At 37.5% G+C, this 20114-nt stretch overlaps 1 protein-coding gene across 5 annotated transcripts; it reads right to left on the minus strand.

Annotated features, from left to right (window-relative positions):
• Positions 1 to 376: 376 nt before the first annotated feature.
• Positions 377 to 20113, minus strand: LOC113065684 (arf-GAP with GTPase, ANK repeat and PH domain-containing protein 1-like). 5 transcript variants are annotated; one of them, XM_026237139.1, is made up of 19 exons: positions 19787 to 20113; positions 11391 to 11449; positions 10885 to 10972; positions 10688 to 10773; positions 8982 to 9123; positions 8757 to 8891; positions 8551 to 8666; positions 7484 to 7627; positions 6938 to 7018; positions 6635 to 6739; positions 5637 to 5820; positions 5406 to 5513; positions 4701 to 4838; positions 4389 to 4448; positions 3992 to 4140; positions 2924 to 3014; positions 2587 to 2809; positions 1390 to 1657; positions 377 to 1127 (listed from the first exon to the last, which is right to left on the minus strand). In XM_026237139.1, exons 1-19 carry the CDS (start codon positions 19947 to 19949, stop codon positions 921 to 923), a joined length of 2547 nt encoding a protein of 848 aa, XP_026092924.1. In that variant the 5' UTR covers positions 19950 to 20113; the 3' UTR covers positions 377 to 920. The 5 variants fall into 5 exon arrangements, with proteins under 5 accessions (XP_026092924.1, XP_026092921.1, XP_026092927.1 ...); XM_026237136.1 differs by lacking the exon at positions 19787 to 20113 and adding an exon at positions 14375 to 16351; XM_026237142.1 differs by lacking the exon at positions 4389 to 4448.
• Position 20114: the final 1 nt, after the last annotated feature.

The following is a 20114-nucleotide window of genomic DNA, read 5'->3' on the forward strand; positions in this document are numbered from 1 at the left end:
AAAAAATAATTGTTCATTTTCATGTATTGATTAATATGTTTCTATCAGGAATCTCTCCATTTTGAATTGTGTGAATCTATTATTACAATAAAAATATACATTTTATTTAAAAATATGTTATAATAAAGCCAAGAAGTAGGCTATTTGGCAGTCTATATGAGCCCATAATACATAATATATAACGCACAATATCTCAACTCGTTTTACTGTCACTTGATATTTCTGTTGACACATCTGTGATACCGAAATTGTAACCAGGTGATTAATCTGAAATCAAACAGGCCTTCGATGATAGTGAAGTTTTGAGGCATTAAAATGTAGAAACATCTGCTTTTTGGATTTAAAAAGATGTAGATTTAACAAGTAGTGCCAAAGAGAGGTTGAAGATCAGAGTTTATTGTCTATAGTTTATAGAAATGATACACAATGACAAATACTATTTCTTCTGAATATAAACATGTTATTACATTACACTACCCTCAGTGATGATGTCTGTTTTAAAGAACAATGGTAATGACAGTCATAATGGTAAATACATTCCCTCAGATTGCTTTGGGAAACTCTCAAGCTACATTTTATCATATAATGCATCTATGTTACAGTATATTAATCAGGATATTATAAATAATATTGCTTTTTAGTTGGTAAAACAGTTTAGATTTTTTGAAAAAGGCATGTCGAAATATTTGTAGCTATCATTCTAAGCCTGTTCTAATATTGACAATTAAGAGTTTCTTCTTTTCTCTTTCCTTGTTCCCTTTTCCGAGGAATCCGCAGGGATAAATGTACAGTATATAAATACAGCGTTGTTGGCAATGTCCTCATACAGAAATTCACAGACACACGTAACACACAACTCTGTATGAAGAATTAAAAATGGCCCTGGAGAAAATGTTTATATGATCATGAATGTTCATGGGTTACGAGACCCTCCTCCTGGAATTGACACGTCCGATACTGGTGATGCTACTCTTGCGGGACAGAACCGGTGTCGGGGAGGTGGGCGACGTCTCATTGGGGCAGCCGTGTTGGAGAAGAATCTCAGCACACTCTTTGCTGCCGGCTTGGCGTGCCAACGTCAGTGCGGTTCTACCTTGAGGATCCTTTGACTTCACATCACTGCCGTACTGTTGGACAAAATCAAAATCCATAAGAAATGAGCAAATGATGCAATACCGTAGTCCAACAGTTGAAGGAATGATTCACCCAAAAGAAAAAATTCCTAAAATTAAAAGTTAAAAAATTTAAATATGTGTCCTCTACCCATAATATAGATTTATAATGTAGTGAAAAAGTTGTCTCAGAACAAATCAAGAACTGTTTAGCCCAATTTTAATTTTTGGGTGAAGTATTCCTTTAACTCAAAGAAACTCGGGCTGAATAACTCACCCAGACCAGCAGCTGTGTCATGACCACGTCGCCCAGCTGGCAGGCTGCATGTAACGCGCTGTGATGCTGCTGCGCTGCTCCTTCAGGTGGGATGTTGATCACTTCCTTGGTGCTGTGCGCAAGGAGCAGCAGAAGTACGGGAAGGTCTCTGTCAATTACTGCTTTAAGCAACCAAGATGACATTGTGTCCTCTGAACAATGAGCGGGCAAGGGTGACACGAACGCCCGCTGTTCATATTTGGCACGGATCCACGACTCTCTCTGCTCTCTGAGGCAAACACAAAGCAAAGGCCAAATTATTATCATAGTGGCTAGCTGCATTAGTCATTATCGATTAACATTGTGTCATGATGAAGACTGAAGCACTGTAAAAAAATTGTATGTTCTCAGTTAATACTTCAAAAAAATATATATTCTTAATATCTTTGTCTTTTTTTTCCAGATTTAAAAATAAATCTATGCATTTAGAAGCAAATTAGTATTAAGACTTAGTATGTAAGTGAATATAAATGTAATATATAACTGAATATAAGGGTTACGTCTTTTTTTAGGAAATTTGTTCACTTGCTTTAAGTGTTAGGCAAAATGTAATTTAATTTAATTTAATTAATTTTAAGTTAATTTAGTGAAGTACACTATTGTTCAAAAGTTTGGGGTCAATATGACATATCTTTTTAAAATAAATTAATACTTTTATTCAACAAGGACACATTAAATTGATCAAAAGTGACAGTAAAGAGATTATAACATTACAAAAATTCTAATGCTGTTTCTATTCAACTTTCCTACAGGGGTAAAAAAGTATCATGGTTGCCACAAAATATGAAGCAGAACAACTCTTTTCAATGTTTATAATAATCAGAAATGTTTCTTGAGCAGCAAATCAGCATATTAAAATGATTTTTAAAGAATCCTGTGGCAATGAAGACTGGAGTAATAATGTGGAAAATTTATCTTTACCATATCAGGATTAAATTACATTTTTAAATATATTACAATAGATATGAGTTATTTAAATTGTACTAATATTTAATGTACTACTGTTTTTACGGTATTTTTGATCAAATAAATGCAGCCTTGGTGAGCATAAGAGGCTTATTTCAAAAACATAATAAAAAAAAACTTACCAACCCTAAACTTTTGAACAGTACTGAATATATTTATGTACTTTACTTTAACAGGCACCTCGTTGCTCACCTTGTTGCCTCAGGTGTCAACTTTTGGCATCCTTGGGTGCAGGTTTCCCAAATGCTGTTGGCCGTATGGTTGCCGATAGCCGCAAGCACTTTTGTGAGTTCACTGGGCCAGTCGTCCAGGTCTAGCGATCGCACACGGGACAAGTGTGTCCCCAGGTTCCGGTGGATTCCAGAACACTCGATGCAGATTAAAGCCCCAAGATTCAGACTCGCCCATGTTGGATCTGACAGGAGACCATAATGTTTTCATATACTGAACAGTGACAGAGATCTCAACATATAGTACTATTTGCTATTTAGATTTTCATCACAAGGCATTATTTCAGGACCGCACTTACTTGGTGCTCCACAGTCCACACAGAGGTCGTTCCCTTTGGCATTTCGAATGGCCTGCAGGGCAACAGCTTCACTTTGGCTGTTCCTTCGAGCCTGGGAGTTGAAAATTAAGTCTATTATTTTGTAATATTGTAGGGCAAACTGTTCATATGTATAGTATATTGCCGCCTAATATGATTTATGTATTTAGGATGAATCAGCATCCTTTTTGGTATGGAAATAAGCAAATGAACCAATTATTGCCCTTTTATTTTAGCAATAGAAAAAGGTTAAAGAAATAGTTCACTCAAAAAATGCAAATATGCTGAAAGTTTACATCTACATTAGGCAATCCTACATGTAGATGAGTTTGTTTCCTCTTTAGAAGAGATTTGGAGAAATTAAGCATTGCATCACTTGTTCACCAGTGGATCCTCTGTAGTGAATGGGTGCCATCAAAACACGTCCAGACATGACCCAGTCCATCAATGAATGTATTTTGAAGCGAAAAGCTGTGTGTTTGTAACAAGCTAAAATTTTTCTCAAGTGAAAAAGACGTTTTGTCTGAATCAGGAGAGAAATGTGTACAGATCAAGGACTGTTTACAAGTGAAAACAGTCCAAACAAATATGTTGGTGGATTTTGATGTGAGGGGACAACAGGACATGGACTTTTTCACTGGAGGAAGCATCGATATAGATGATGGGCTGGAGTTGAGTGGATTACATGTAACAGATTGTGATGTTTTTATCAGCTGTTTGGACTCTCATTCTGACGGCACCCATTCACTGCAGAGGATCCATTGGTGAGCAAGTGATGTGAAATCTGTTCCGATAAAGAAACAAACTCATCTAAATCTTGAATGACCTGAGGGTGAGGACATTTTCAGCAAATTTTCATTTTAGAGTGAACTAGCCCTTTAAAGATGAACTGACCACAGAAAACTGAATGGACCTTTATAATGGATATTGCACATACGTGTAAAAGTGTTCTTGGAGGCTTATAAAGGTTTGTGCTGTAAACGTTTGAAAGATATTTCTGATACTGTCAGGCTGATAGAGATTGGTTTCATTTTTCATTGCCCTCTTTACCTTATTTCTGCTCTCACAGCTCTGTAGACTTGCAAGGATCTGGCTTTCGATGGCCTGAACCCAGGCGTCCCTGTCCTCTTGACTTTGGGCTTCAAAATGCCAGCTCTGTCCTGTGCTCGATATGATGATGAAGTCTGAGCTCTCCTCTTCTGTTTGGGCGAGAGCAACAGTTATTTACACCAGAGGAAGGGATCAATAAAAACACCCATCGTGTCCTCAGTCTAATGTATGGTCTCAGTATAGTTATGTGTTTGAGAGAGACAGGAACACACACAGAAACACTCAGACCCATTTGATGTAATCTAATGATGTGACAAGAGATGGATATGGACACATACTGCAGAAAAGACAGCGAGACAGAGTCAGCTCAGCCACTCATTTCAAACATTCAGGTTACCTGTTTTGTTAATGTTTCTCAAGCTACCAAAGCTTTTTAATTTCCACATTTTGCGCTTGGCTTGCGGTGCAAGAAATTAGTCCAGGGCAGCAGAGGATAAGAGGACAGAAAGAAATAAAAGACAGAGGAAAAGAAAGAAGTAAAAGAGATTGTAAAAGGACCTTAGAGAAAGCAGTTAATCAGGTCCACATTAGAAAAGAGAGGAAATCAAATTCACCTCAACTCTTCACCATAATGATAATAAAGATCGCTTAATCAGTGAAACTGGATCACTGTGACGTCTGGTAATCTTTCATAAATCTGATCTCTTACCCTCGGCCTGCCCAGCTGCTGCGTCTCCTTTCAAGTTAATACTTCGGTTTCGTTTTTTCTTCTTCCTGTCAGTCATTGGAGAAGATGGGAGGGGGTCTTTTCCTAAAGGAGGACTTGTAGCCCCTTCAATACTCAAGTCTATTAAGATAACACACACACACACACACACACACAAAAGAGGTCAGAAATTTCTAAACATTTCCTCAGTATAATTTCCTGCACCAGATTTCTTACCATTCTGATGATAAATACACTCTTAAAATACAATTAGGCCTACATTTGTATTAATTACTTTGAGTATATTGAATTATCTTACAAAAACATTAATATAATAGCATTTTATATATATATATATATATATATATATATATATATATATATATAATTATTATTATTATATAGTATTAAATATTAATTTACAGTATCAAACACACACATTAACACTAAATGAAACTAATAAAACTAAAACTGTTAGTCATGCATTTAACTAAATATAAAAAAATAAAAAATAAAAACTAGAATGTCAAAATGAATTGAAATGCATATGAATTAACAACTAAAATGAATCAGTAGCAACACTGCTGCTTGTTGGAAAATAGTGCTGAACTACTGTTATTGTCAGATTAGTAGTATTTCTAATCAGTTATTCTCCAACACTGTTCTAGAAAAGTACGAGTGGAAGGTGTAAACAAATAATTCACATACCCACACTGAAGCCTTTATTAGACACAGAGGACGGGCAGCGTTTCACCTTTTGATCGTTATGAAATGACAAACCAGTTCTAGATGCCTCTTCCACAGTCAGAAGATTTGCTGGAAAAAGAAAGAAAGAAAGAAATCATGGCAGTGTGAAATCTTTCAAATTATTCTGTTTGTAATCATGTACATTTGAAAGAAAATGCGTCACTTTAACGTATAAAAGGGGTTTTAATTTACATGTAGCGCCACCTTCAGATGACTGCTTGTCTTTACTAAGACCGTTTACACCGGACACAGGAGTGAGAGTAGGACCAGGGGACGGTCCACCAGGAGTAGCAGCACGATGAAGACGCTTTCCTGGCACCTTCACTGTTACTCGCAATAAGTCCATCTCTTTACCTTGAGCATTCTGCAGAAACTCCTGCAATCACAAAAAGACATCTATAACATACTATAGTAGGATCTATTCTTACACAGTCTAGGATCTCAAACATTGCGGGTTCTCTTCTACAGCTAAAAATAACACAACGTAACAGCTTAGTGGATTTAGAAATGCCATAATGCAATTTCATTGAAGTACTATTTATTTTTCAGTAATAATAAAAATATATAAATAAATTAAAAAGTCCAACAAAAAAACATATATATTTTTTTGGCACTGGATCTTAACTATTCCTACCAAATGATAAATCTGCACCCAACATGTAATTATAACATTAGAATTCTATGGAACTATATATATATGAAATTATTATATTATAGAATTATATAATAGAATGCAATAATATAATAATAAATGACAAATTATTATATTAACAATACATTATCTAAATATATTACATATTATCAAATACTTAACATTACTATTTAATATGATTATATTGGGCAGCTTCTAAAACCGAAACTAAAACTACAGCCATAAAAAATTTTTACTTGAAATAAAAGTTTGCTTAAATAAAATACAAAAAACTCTGATGTTGTTGAGGTTCTTGCGAAATGAATTATTCCCAAGCAAATAAAAATACATAAAAACTATATAGACATATATAAAAGCTATTTAATTTACAATACATGCAACAAACAAAGCTTAAAATACTGAGCATTTATTTCGGAACAAAAACTGCACGAGGTAAACTTCTGCAAAACACAAAATGTAATGATAAAAACAAAAGGGTACAAGAACATTTTTGATTCTCTGCTGAAAACAGTGCATGCTGCAAAAGTGCGTTACTCACATTTATATTTGAATGATATGTAAGCATGCCATTGTTTGACAGCGTTGCATACTTCTTCTTCCACTCCTTGTTTAAAGAGCGTTCACTGCGTTTCCACAAAGTCCCCTAACAAAGAAAAAAAATTTTTATTCAATTATTAATTTCATTGTTACTACTTATTAATAATTTCTTCTTTTTTTAGAATGCAATGAGATTCAGATATTTTTAAGTATCTTCTACGTGTCCAAATACTTTCCGGGGCCACTGCATTTCACAGAAGTCTCACGTCATTTCTTCAAGTCATTGCTGAAATCTTGCACGTACCTGTTTAATAGGAACTGATCGACTACTCATGTCACTTCTGCTATCAGAAGCTCTTTTTTCAGAGTCACTCCCGCGACGGTTCTAAAAAAAACAGACACAATAAATAAAAGTAAAGATAAGTGGAAACTGAAACACATGAAGGAAGGAAACAGATGTGACTCATGAGATGAGGTGAGTTTTAGAGTGACAACGAGAGTTCACAAACACAAACTATTACTAAAGATACAGTCATGCTTCTGTTTTATTGTATAAAATCTGAAGGTGAAGTTTGTAATTTCTGGACCAACAAGAACATGGCCACACAATGGCTGTTTTCAGACAGGTTTCCCAGTCTGCCATTGGTTAAATTAGGATAGAATAAATAATTTTAAATAAAAAATTACCTTACATCAAATCACCTTTGATGTATCATTCAGATATAAATCCAGTTTTATTTTTAAATACGAATGATATAGTATCAAACGTTCCACGTACAGTTTGACTGGTGTCGCACATAATTTAACTGGCAAGATTTGACACTCTTTATATTGAGCTCAAAGAACTAACCGTAAATAAAGATGTCCGTCGTCGGGGTGGATTTCTTTGCGAGCCCCCATCTCCACTTGCCCCACCCCGTATGTCTTTGTGACTTATCACAGGGGTGGATGGCAAAGAGGAGGGGTAATCACTACTCTGACCCCCATTACTGGCCTAAGAGAGGATGATGGGATGGTGAGAAGAATGAGACAGATGTTGGAGTGGTGAATGGTGCAGACAGATTGATGGAGACAAAAACTTTTCACAATCACTCAAAACAGTCAAATACTCAACAACGAGTGTAAAACGTGCAATGTATTGATCTGAAAATGAAAATTTCACATGGAATATGAATTTAATGGATATATGAGATGTGGAATTGTATCATTTAGAATGAATCTATAGTAAAATACAACTATGTCATTTCTTGTCCACGAAAGTTTGCTTAATAATAATTGTTCAATTATTATAGTTATTATTTAATAAAAAATCGTCAAATAACATAAATGAAATTCAACCAAAATGTGACCAAAGCATAGGACTAGGCAAAGAATATAAAATAAATCAGATCAGAATATTTTGTCAATGCAAATTTTTACACCCCAACAATAATCAACATTGAAAGGACAACACCATGACAGTACTTAATTCGTTAAAATACTCCACAGTAATTATAATGATAAAGGGGTCAGTCTCACAAAGAAATGTCTGGGTCATAGTACAAAACAAAAATAATTACACATGTTAATTGTATTGTATAAAGAAAAAAAAAGTTATGTTTAATATATATAATAAGTTATATAAAGTTGTTTGAAAAAAGTGTTTTTCATTGTTCTCATGGCAATTTTCTCCGCAATTTCACAATATTTAAATGAAAAAAAAAAGAATTTTTAAGTAAAAAAATTCTAAATATTTACAGATGTATCTCACAAAAGTATAATCACATAATCTTTTTTTTTTTTTTATACAGTAATCTAAATTAGAATTTTTTTACACCAAACTTAGAACTGGATAAAGGAGAAAATGGCCTAGACATTTCTTGACAGCTTTAATGAGATTCGCCCAAGCATCAGACAGACTCATGAGCCCTGAGATACCTGTCCGGGCCCTGACACTGGAGTCGAGGCCCCTGAGTGACTCGGGGAGTTCGGGAGAGATTTACAGGAGGCCAGAAGGGCGGCTTGCTTCTTGGCAGCGACAATCTTGTGAGTCACTAAGTGGGAAACAAGATTGTCCGATCAACACTTGCATTTGGTTTTAAAGTAACATGGCTTTTTAGCCCCTATTTTGAGATGAAACTCACTTTCATTAAATACTCTGTCCACATTAAGTCCATATGTGGCACAGGTCTCAAAATAAGTGCAGCGACGCACATCTATACACAGCTGCTGAACTCTCTTGTCTTCAATCACACGGGCGTTAGTGCTACTAATCTTATCTGCAGGAAGAAAAACAGACATCGATTTTGAACACAACATGGTTTTGCTCAATAAAAGCTCCCTGAAGCCAAGACAAGTATAGCTCTTACCTTGTGTTCCAACTGCTATAACTGGGATTTCTGCTATGTTACGATGGGCGCTTAGCTCACTGTAGTTCTTGTACACATCCTGGAAACTTGCTTCATTTTCCAGACTAAAAACTAGGATGACGCCATCAAGCCAGTTGCAGATCTACAATCACAAATTTAGAAATGAAAAACAGCAAAAAAACTGAAACATTTAAAGAAATAGTTCACCCAAAAATGAAAAATTGCTTAAAATTATTCACCCTCGGATTTGGATCAGACTTGGAGAAATTGCAGTTATTATGGATTATAGACTCATTTCATGACTAAAATTTAAGGTTTAACGTTAAAATGTTTTAATTATGGATTTGTTTCTTAGAAACACATAGAATTTTGCGTCACAAGATATTAATTGATGGACTGGAGTGGTTGTGGATTACTTGTGATGTTTTTATCAGCTGTTTGATCTCTCATTCTGACGGCACCCATTCACTGCAGAGAATCCATTGCTGAGCAAGTAATGTAATGCTAAATTTCTTCAAATCTGTTCTGATGAATACACAAAATCCTCTACATCTTGGCTGGTTTGAGGGTGAGTACATTTTCAACAAATATTCATTTTTGGTGAACTATTCCTTTAAAGCAGAATGCACTACCGTTCAAAGGTTTGGGGTCAGAAAAGTTAGATTTTTCCAGAATTTAATACTTTTATTTAGGCAGAATGTATTCAATTGTTCAAACTTGACAGTAAATAATTGCTTTCTTTTCATTGACTGAGAAATCCAAATTCTCTTGATCTTTTGACATATAAGAGGTCATTGTACTATAAAAACACCTGTAAGTTTCATAACTCAAAACTTTCTATTTAGTCTAATGGTAGGTTGTGGAATGTGTCACTTTATGATGTAATAGTGTTGCTAAACCCCGCCTCCACAGAATAAGCTCAACGCCTGCTTCTACATCACTGCCTGTTTAGACCCGCCCTCCGATTTGCACATGTCATGAGTAAATAACGCTACACCTATTCAAACATAGCTTTCAGATGAGGGGTCAAAACAGGACAGAAAATAACAATAAATGTTTCTTGAGCAGCAAATCAGCATATTAGAACGATTTCTGAAGGATCAAGTGACACTGAAGACTGGAGTAATGGTGCTGAAAATTCAGCTTTCCTTACAGGAATAAACTACATTTGAAAATGTATTGGAATAAAAACAGTAATTTTAAAATGTAATTGTATTCCACAATATGACTATATTTTTGATCAGATAAATGCAGCCTTGGTGAAGCTGATTTCTTTCAAAATGATTTGAAAAACATACTAACTCTAAACTTTTGAATGGTAGTAAACATAAACAAAAAATAAAATAAGAATTTGTGAATTTTCATCTTTTGGGCACTATAAGACCCCAAAATATACTCAAATACTTTTTGCTATGCAAGCTAAATTTAATGCATTGTCCAAAATATGTCAGAAGCAATTCATAACACAACATAATGCAGCATTCTTAATCTTTGCTATATAATGCTATAACGTAATTGCAAAAATTCTTCTTGAGTTTATAGTTAAACACTTCTGATTTAATGGCCCAGACAACTTACTGACAGTTTGTTACTGCCACTCAAATTTTTGTATTAAAAAAAGAGGAAGATGCACACTTTGGCCAAATATTTCTGTCTTACACACTGTATGTTTCTGTCTCAAGTGTACTTAGCAGAAATAAACACACCTGTGCACTTGGTGGGCCAGATTCCTCTCGGATCAGCAATAAATGACTCTGTCCCTCCACCAACACCTCTTTTTTATATCTTCCCCCTTCCAAAGAAGAATAATATGACAAAAGCAAAAGATAAGTTAACAATAATACCCATAAACAGTTAAAATGACAGTCTTCATAGAAGAGATGAGAAAGAAAATAGTTCTCACCCTCATGCGACTCAAGTGGAAGATAACTTCCTGTGATGAATCTGTTTACTAGAGCAGATTTTCCACTGCGAAGGCTACCCAAAACCCCCTGTATGCAGCAGAAAGATAATATTTGACTCTCGTCTGAAACTCCTGAGGACACATTTGAGACTATAGGGTGTGAAGCTTAAGCAGGATTTAAGCAAAAGTCTCCATCCTCTTTTAATTTTGTTGCTGTTTAGAAAAAACATTTTGGATTTTAAAAAGATCTCATGTGTGATTTTTCTTTCCTATAGGCAAAGATGTATCCTTTTTCAACAGTATGACAAAAGATACAAATAAATATTTTTAGCACACTGAACCAACTGAAATATTGTTTTCATAGATGTATGACTAAAATAATTTAAAAGGGTTGTTTACATGCTTTAGGTATATATATATATATATATATATATATATATATATATATAGTGTTAAAGTGTATAGTATAGTGTAAGTATAGTGTTATAGTGTTTAAGTTTTCTCACCAATCGCAGTTCTGGAATAGCACGTGTTAGGGTCCATTCCTGGCTATTGGCACATGAGGCTGAAAAATGATAAGTCAACATTAAGTCATAACTTAACATCAATAAAGAAAATATGTGTGCAAAACACCTCACCCTCATGCTATGACACTGTAGGGCATTTGAGTAGCTTTTAACGTGTCACTATGTGTGCTATGCAATAATTGCTATGCAATTTCTATCATTTTTTCTGAAGTAAAAAGTATTGAATATTATACAAAATGTTGTATATTCTACATTTAAAAAGGTGACCCCATCTGACTAAAGTGGTGGGATTAGTTTTATGTACAGTCACCAAACTAGTAAATATATTGTTCTCATGAAGCTGGAACAACTTTCTATATCATAGTCATTAGCTCCCTCCAACAGGAACTAAGCTATTTTACATTGAATGTGGATTTTTTTTTTTTTTTTTTTAATCTCATGTGATCACCAAACTTGGTCAATGTAACACCAAGACATTGAAGATTCTGAATTACAAACAGATTTTTGATATCTCGAAAAGTTTTGCCATGGCATGGGATTAAATTAATGAAGAGTCACATATCTTCTAAGGGCAATGTCTAATTTTGATCAAACTGGGGTTCTATATTTTGTAATATTCTAGTCTGTATTGCTACATGGCAAGTATAATATAAATAAAACTGCAAAAGAAAAATAGATGAATGAATCATATAACCATATGGAATGGGATATGTGTTGATTTATGAATATTCTAGTCTTGGTAGGTCAGCTACTGTATTTCCTGTTTTCCAAAAAAGATCTTTTTATATTGATCTATGGCTAAAAATCCCCTTGTTCTGGCCCTTGATGAAACTTCAGATGACTCACTTACAGGAAGAGTTTGACATGATGTTATGACTGTACAATGATCACAACACTCACAGTGCAGCAGAATTTATGTCAAGCCATGTCATTTTTCGTGACAATCAAATTCAGTCCAGGCCTAAGGAAGCTTTCTTACAGCAATCTGTGTCCATTTAATCACAGATCAGGCATTGCCCAGCCCTTCTGTTGCACATTTCTATGCTGCATCGAAGTGCAGTTTGATTGCACTTAGCCTCAGATGACGGGTTCATCTGGAGGTGTTATAAATCGCTGATAATTCACAGGGCGTGAAGGACTGCAGGTGTATCAGTGCAGCACCCCTCGCTGCTTTATATTGGAAGTCTTAGCACACGCTCACTATTGTTCACCAGAGGTTCAGATCCGGCACACAGTGATAGACGAGCACATCACCTCATTTTTTTGTGTGCCTGCCCAGCTGTGTCACCCTGTGGGTGCATCAAGCAGCGGATGAGATGCTTTTGTTTAGGGGGGGTGCTTCGGTGCGATACACCCTTGTGACCAGCGCGAACTGATTAAAGCAGCTCACGACGCACAGATGCAAGAGTTCACAGCTTTGATCGGCATACCATCTGAGTTGGCACTAGTGTTGTTTGCAGTTTCCTCGCTCACGCGCCACCCACGACACAGCGGAAGAGGTTTAACCCCCTCCGAATTCAGCCCAAATCTATGAGGTCATTGTATGGCAGGGCACATCAGGAGTCGAGCCAGTGCACTTAGACAGTGCGATCCTTATGTGCCATATACAACAGCCACCCCTTCCATCTAAACGGACGCTCTATGTGTTAAATTCTAAAGCTGGCCTCTCTTGTTGTCAAAAGGATCCCTCATCGCATACCCTCACTCCCATTCATTTCATCTGTGGCTCGCTCCCTGGCATAATACAGCCCCACAACAGGCAACTCGCTCAGCCCTCCCTGTTGCCATGACAACCCCGCCTCCAGCCACTGCTTCTGTTCACTCGGAGAACACATACGTAAATATTTTGTGTGCGCATGCGTTGTGTGTACAGACACATCAGACCTTTTGCTCGTAGCATATAGACCACACACACCTATATGGAATTTCACTTGTGCAATTATATCCTACCAAATAAGGAACCTAATGATCAAATCTATAGTGTTGAGAAACGTAGACGTTGTTTGAAAAGAATCCTTTGTTCAACAAGCTCTGCATATGAATTAGTTGAAGGCATCTCTGCAACATTACAGCAGATCATTAGAAGGAAAACCGACTTACTTTGCTTGGGTGGATTTGAAATGCCTGTGGATACAATTACCGTCGTCGTCTTTGAGTTGTTTCTCCACTACAGAAACCAATGCTTCACCTCCAGTTTAGTGTGCTTAAACGCATGGCTGGATATGGTTTGAAATTAAGAGGCTGGTGATGAAAGGATTGAAGCTTCCATGAAAGAATGAGATCAGAATACAGGAAGTGGGTGGAACATCAAAGATGGGATTAGGATGTTAGGCAAAATGATGCTGCCTGTGGCATGGGTATTATCAAATTTGTTTACCATTCCAATTTTTCCAGTGCAGAAACTGAAACAGTAGGGGGTGGTTATAAAGAAAAGGCTAGGATGCTTTCAGCGTCTTAAATATATATCCCAAGGCATTAGAATTCCTCAAATGTTTGTACAGACTTGCATATGTCAGTTTTCTTAATTAATGCCAACTAAAACAACAAGCTAAGAACACTAAATCATTTAAATAAATAATAAAAACTTTAATCAGTCCTTAAGTCATTACAAACCTGTATGACTTTATTTCTACTGTGTAATACAAAAGATGTTTTTTAAAAAGTTTTTTTTTTCCTTCAGACAATAAAAATAAATTCAATATTGTTTTGGACCCCGCTGACTTTCACTGCATGGATAAAAACACGTAACCTGTTTCACAGGTTTAGAATGATACATTTTTGGGGGTGAAAAATCCCTTCAATGTAAATATAGCATTTATAATAATGGATTTCAGATGTTCATACACAAGGAAGCCCTCGTTTACAAAATGTGCAAACTACCTGGCATGACCAGGTAAACAATCCTGCTTCTATTTATCTGCTAGTTTCAATTCTATATGGATGAGTAAATCATGTTTTCCTACCTTCCTCTTCACTGGATTCCCTCTGAAAGGTGCTATAGACTGGGGTCACAACGGTTGCACTGGTTGCAACTGGAGTGCTCTTGGTAAAAATGCCACTAATAAATCTTAGCATTTTGCGGTCACGTGCTGAAGCCCCCTGGGACTGAGCTGTTCTAAAGTCTGCTACCATTTGACCACCTTTGCACTTCAGGAGGTCCTCGGACAGACAGTTCAGGTCACTGTTGTCCAGGGTGCGACTCTTTCCTTTGCGTTGAGGCTTGGTAATCAAGGCGACAGGGGTCGGCAGAGATGTAGATCCTGACTTTAATCTCTCTGCTCGAGGGCTTTGGGGTCGCATGGCTATGACGTCCCCTTCAGTGGGCTTCCTTATCCCAACACCCCCTTTGAGGTCTTCATGGCAATGTTTCACCTCACTTACAGCCCATGATGCCCGAAAAGATCCAGGAGTCGGGCTGGTTGGGGACTGGATCCTGGTACGACTGTCCTTACGGTCAAGGCTCTTGGAGGAGGCATGGATGCTCTCTCTGGACTCTTTAAATTCACGGCCACCTCCATGAGCTTTAAGGAGTGATACAGGCCGCTGGGTTGCACGGACTGGGATGTCACCAAGATGCCTAGCTACATCTCGAGGAAAAGAGGTTTGGGGTATTCCAGTGGAATCTCTGGCTCTTCCATTCTCTGTGGTGGGTGAGATCATTGATTTTTGTCTATCTCCGGGATGAACACCATCTGCAAATAGTGCCTTATCCTCCCTTGGGCTTTGGAGTATTTCCCGTTCCACTGAGAATTTGACGGATTCGCCAGCTTCCAGCTCAACAGCCTCACCCATTTTCTGGCGCTCCTGGCCCTCATTATTGGATCCAGCGTGCTTGAGATGTTTCGCTCCATCTGAATCGTACACTGCTCCCCCCACAGCCAGCCTAGACTTTTCCAACTCATTCTCCTCAGTGGTTTCTACCTTCACCAAGGTGAGGGAGATAAGGTAGGTGGTTTTTGACTGTGAGGTCCCGGATCGGTTCATGTGGTCCAGAATTTTCTCAGCAGATCAAGAACAGAAAATAAATTAAAAGAGTCAAATAATCTTCTTCTTTGCTTGTTCAGTGGCTTCTACAGCGGAAAGAAATCAAAGAATTCACAGAAAGAGACAATTCTGGCAAGTATGTCAAAATGAAGTGAAGCGTGACCTTGTTCCCTTCGAGTGGGATAGAATTTAGCTAACGTCCTTTGTGCTCTTTCACACCTTCATGTTTCTTCGCAGACTTCATAACACTGTTCTCTTGTCCTCTTACACCTATTTTAAGCATGCAGACATGTGCCCACCTCTCCACACCTGCATGAAAAGCATGCTCTTGATTCCATTGACTACATTCAACAAGAGGCAGTGTTGAAGGCAAAAATTACAATGAACGAGATGGAAACGAGATTGAAAATTCCTTCAAGGATGACAAAGAATAAAATTACGTTTGAGCGACATGCACAACTGATAACCTCAGATCAAGGCACATCGTTTCACCAACCTGCTCCACAGCGAGTGGAGGAGATGCTGGCAGAATGAAGAGTCAAACTGAGGAGTCAGTCTAAATGCCACTTGGATTGGTGGAAATGTTTACAATAAGTCCATAGAGAGAGATCCCAGTGTCCCCATACAGAGTCTATCCATCACGCCTCCAGTGATCAGTGCGTCAAGCCTTCGGGGATGTCAATAAAACAGACATGCAAGACAATCATGCCTCATTCTACAGAGGAAGCTGCATATCACGGTAAAGGTTTAGACGAGTCACGCATCATGAACAAGGCTCCCTCAGATCTCTCCAGTTGAAGGTCTTCTTCAAACCCACGCAGAACGGCACCGTGCAGGAATACCCTGCTCTCTCCATCTTCTGCTTCTCTCTCTCTCTCTCTCTCTCTCTCTGCCCTTGTCACCGGCCAGACAGCTCCCAGCCCCTGCTTTCCACAGCCTGCTACCCCCTCCTCTCGCTCTCCCTTCCTCCCTCCCTCCCTCCCTCCCTTCTCCCTCTCTTTTCTCTCGCTCACACATGCTCTTCTGCTTAAAAACCAAGAATCAGTGATGTGTTGAGGAATAAAGACAGACTGTAAAGCTTGCGAGGTTCTGACAGGGAAAGAGGGTCAACCGCGCAAGTAAACACAAATATGGAGTGGTTACATGCAAAGCTAATCACACTGACACATCAATCAAGAAAATTTTGCACTCAATCCAGTGCCGTATCGGGCGGCAACGTGCCACATATCACAGTCTGAGTCAGTACAGTGATTCAGGAGCCGTCGTGTCCCCCCACCTTTTCTTTCCTAGACACTGAGCTTCCTTGTTACCAAGGTATTCCAAGGCTAAACTCCTCCTCCTTCATGCACTGATTCCATCTAGTCTCTGGCTCCCATTCTCTATCTCCACATCTAACCCGCTGCGCTGTGCACGGACTGTCCTTGTCAAGGTGTGTATGAATGAGTAAGTGATTGTGTGAGGGCATGCAATAATACTGACAAATTTATTGACTGATCTGTTTGTCAAGTGGGCTTGATTAAATACTACAGTGTGTAAATACTACACTCAGATTGATTCAATACACTCACAAATACAATACAAATGCTGTCTCTGTTGTGGTACCCTTTCACAAGGTACTGATATTTACCATTTAGATCAGTGGTCTCCAAACTCAGCCCTGCAGGGCCGGTGGAGTTTAGCACCATCGCTAACTTAGGACACCAGCCCTCAGAGTTTGGACACCCCTGATTTAGGTCCCATCCACACGGAAACGCATTTAGCTTTATTCGCATACATTTTGTATCGTATAGGCATTTCATCCACACAGATCCGGCGTTTTGGGAGAGTGAAATCTATATTTTTTTTAATGGGCTCCAGAGTGGATAAATCTGAAAACGCCACCCAGGCATTACAGCACCACATACTGGTCTGGCATGTATACTACATCGTATTGTGTCAGTTTTGTGTTTTTGTGTAGATGCAGATATTTCTTGAGACAAGGGGGAAAAAAGATTGCATAGGGAAAGCTCTGGCTTCGTGGAACGTAGACTTAGATACTATTTACACCTTAGGTACTGATATGCACCCTTTAGGGATAAAGAAGGTACAAAGGTGTACCTTTTGAAAGTGACAGGGATGAGAGTAAAATAACATAGCTACATGCTAACATGCAAGACTACTTAGATGTCTGAAAAAAAATTATATATATATATATATATATATATATATATATATACCATGTTAATGTTTGTTATGACTGAAACACCTCCTGTTACTGTTGATGTAATGTTCATGGGTCAGTGACATAACACACACACACAAACACACATTTATATAGATAATATTGAAATAATCTTGTAGAGGTAGGAGTTGCCTTTCAGTTGGCAGTCGTATTGAGTTTACAAATCAACGCTATTGATTGATATCAATCATGAAATCATATAGAACACTATTTAACTGAACATTTAGGAAGAGGGCATGCAGTTTTGTGTCTGCAAGTCTCTAATTTTCATTTCTTTTTATTGATTTGCTTCTTTATGTATTAGTGGATTAGTCACTATTACTATTGCTCATAGTTAAGGGATTTCAACAAAACTCTTAAAGGGACAATTCACCCAAAAAGAATGATGTTTTTCAAAATATCTGATTTTGTGTTCCTCAGAAAAACAAAATGCATGCAGGTTTAGAATGGCATGAGTAAATTATGAAAGAAATTACCCTACCAATAAACCACTAGACCTTAGCAACCGCATAGCAACACGCTAGAAACCTCTCAGAATACCTTATTAACCACATAGCAACATCCTGGCACAGGCAAACGCCACTCACATTTTTCTCAAAAAATTAAAAACACAATAATTTGTTTAATTTTATTGTACGTTATTATCCTGCTAAATATTCTCTGAGCTAAAATGTTAACATCTCTGTCTTGGAGATCTCACACTCAGAAATATGTTTTCCCTAAATCGCTGTCACTCTGCCTGTCTCCCACTCTCTTGGCTCCCTGCAGTAAGCAACATTCAGACCTATTCTCAAATCCCTATGCTCAGAAGCCAATAGCAACATTTCCCTTTACTTTAATTTTATTTTCATCAAGCATAATTTGAATCATCTTATGACTATGTGGGCGAAATAAACCATGTTCAAAGAGCATCCACTTGTCTTTTCCTATTCATTCATCTTCTGCAACTTTGTTTACAGACATCAATAGTGAAGCTGGTTAACACAAAAATATAAAATAGGGTTAACTGAGGGACTATATGAGAGAAACAATATCATATGCAACTAGAATACCTAAGCTACCATCCAGAATATCTTAACATCATTGAGGCAAGTTTTACACGGGTAAGTATTGAAAATATCTTGTTTTAATTTTGGTTCTGGCTTACAGAAAAATAAGGTCTGATATTATGCTCATAACGTCTTTATATTGAGCTGCAATCTAGAGTGACGGATGCATTAAACACTCGCAAGAGGAAGTGTGAGAAGGAAGTCAATTATAAGGAGTATCAACAAACACTGTATTAAAGATGCATTAGTCAGTGACACCATATGTTGTGACCTGAAAATATGCGCACATGTCAATGCTCACTCCTAACATGATTTACTGATATTGCATCTAAAAATGACTGAACTTGCCTATGCCTTACTCGATGAATGCCAGATTATTTAAAACCCAACAAATTTAATTTGTAATCTTAGGGTAAACTAAAAATAATTGGGTCAGATACGGAGATTAAGAGTAGCAGTATAGACACGTGTTCCCTGAGATGGAGAGGATGTGGCTTTCGTGGGCAGAAAGAGAGCGTCAGACAGGAAATGGACCAGCACTTCGTGTTCAAAAGCTTGCCAGCATGACGATGTCTCTAAGATGGTGCTAATGTTTCAAACTGGGCCTCTTTAAATTATTATCCATGACTCTGATTCTACATCCAGACTGTAGTAACAGTTCATCATCACAGTCTAATGGAGGAGCATGTGCATTTGGAGACGTCTACTGGATGCATAATTCAATTTTACATGAGTTCAAACATTTATGTTCCTTTTTTATCTGTCTGCCTCCCCTAAAATATACATGGGACATTTTTTTATATGATATTATTACAAAAGCTCAAGATAACAAACATAATACTGCAAAAAAAGAACAATAGAAAACAAACCATGTGAAAAAGCCTAATTTCTTGCAAATGTGCATTTGAACTTACATAAGGAGCTCACAATCGATTGATCTAGATACGAAATACTATCAGAATCTGACTCCAACATAGAGCTCAATTCAAACAGCGTGCTGTTTGTGTGCAAGTCAGTCGTAAACATCTCACCTTGCAAAACCATACAGGAATCTATCAGCAAGTGACAAAATAAACAATTTCATGATATTTGCGAGACCTTTCAAAGGAACTCAGGCTCACCTTGAATGCTGTGGAGGAAAACCTTTAGTCCTGTCCTGAGCTGCTGGTCCTCAACCCTCTCCAGCTGTTTGAGAAATTTGTTTATGGTCTTTTGCAAGCTTTCATGTCTTCTCACCTCAGCTCTAATTGCAGTTGAGTGTGTAACTTTATTTGTGCTATTCATATTTAGACCAATGCGACTGCTCAAACTGCATGGAGTTTCTCCTGTAACCCATCAGCATTTCCTGCCCGTTTATTCATCTCAGTGTCACGTACAGAAGCAGAAAGCTGTTCAGATTCTAGGTATGCAGCTCAGAGCAGAAGTAGTTTGGCTTGCATGAATTTCCTC

The sequence above is a fragment of the Carassius auratus genome, chromosome 48 (assembly GCF_003368295.1).
Source record: "Carassius auratus strain Wakin chromosome 48, ASM336829v1, whole genome shotgun sequence".
Classification (NCBI taxonomy): domain Eukaryota; kingdom Metazoa; phylum Chordata; class Actinopteri; order Cypriniformes; family Cyprinidae; genus Carassius; species Carassius auratus.